This window comes from Grammomys surdaster, unplaced genomic scaffold, assembly GCF_004785775.1.
Source record: "Grammomys surdaster isolate TR1022 unplaced genomic scaffold, NIH_TR_1.0 262, whole genome shotgun sequence".
Classification (NCBI taxonomy): Eukaryota; Metazoa; Chordata; class Mammalia; order Rodentia; family Muridae; genus Grammomys; species Grammomys surdaster.
In genome coordinates, this window is record NW_021604703.1 from 5,268,731 (window position 1) to 5,269,877 (window position 1,147).

Here is a 1,147-nt window from a genome sequence, read left to right on the forward strand (position 1 = left end):
AAAGTGCCTATCTTATTGAACATCAAAGAATTCATACTGGTGAAAAGTCCTATGAATGTGATCAGTGTGAGAAAGCTTTCATTAAGAATTCATCCCTTATAGTCCACCAGAGGATACATACGGGAGAGAAACCCTATCAGTGTAACGAATGTGGGAAATCCTTCAGTAGGAGTACAAACCTTACAAGACATCAGAGGACTCACACGTGAGAAAAGTTTCCACCAACTCCTTCATTTTGATTGGTCTTTTGATACTAGTCAGATGACACATTGATGTAGATACTTTGTAAACATAGCTAATGGGGTAACCTTTTAGCTGAAGTACAATATAGCATAGCAGGTAATAAAACCATAGTGAGTAACCATATGAAAGTGAAGAACATTTGATTTAGGTTTAAGTAAGCTTCAGATTTGAGTAGCGCAGACATAACTGATGAAGCTCTGTGTGTCACACTGGGAAATCTGATTTGGGCATCCCAGAGTTCACAGTGGATGCATGATGTGATAGTGATTAACTGGACAGGCGAAAAATCTGGTTCAACCCAGTTTTAACCTCCCTTTAACTTGACCAAGTCACCTACTTTCATCAGGCCACAGTGTCCTTATCTGGTAATGAGAGATTCGGGATATAGAAGGCCTTTAGGATCACTATTAGCAAAATGCCAAATAAGGAAGATGTAGGGAATTTTTGGTCTTTGCTGTTGTAAGAGCTATGGAGATGATTCTATTTCATAGTATGAGTTTCTTGGATGTTTTAGGTTAAGGTACTCTACCTCTGACTCTTAATCAAATCCCTGAATGACTTTCTCTTCTAAAATGTAGGTTAGTTGCTACTGGGTAGCAGATAAACTGTGCATATTTTAAGGCCATAGAATGCTGTTTTGACTTCTCAGCTAATAGTCATTAAACTATTGTTAAGTAACAGTTGACAATGTGACTTAAATATAATCTATAATATTTAGGGATTGTATACATGTCTTTGTGTCTTCACTGAGGGTCATGCAAATTTAAATACAGGTGGATTGAACACTAATTGTGCTGGACAGTTTTATGTGAACTTGACACAAACTAAAGTCATCTAAGTGGAGGGACTCTCAATTAAGGAAATGCCTCTATAAGACTGGGCCATAGATATGCCTGTAGGGCAT

The 1,147-nt window shown here is 37.7% G+C and overlaps 1 protein-coding gene across 1 annotated transcript in view; it reads left to right on the forward strand.

Moving 5' to 3' along the window:
• Positions 1-239, forward strand: part of LOC114627972 (zinc finger protein 2-like) — a 5,905-nt gene extending 5,666 nt beyond the window's left edge. Inside the window, 1 exon segment of the mRNA XM_028775905.1 lies at positions 22-239. Within this exon segment, the coding sequence (XP_028631738.1) occupies positions 22-239 (218 nt within the window).
• The last annotated feature ends 908 nt before the right edge of the window (positions 240-1,147 follow it).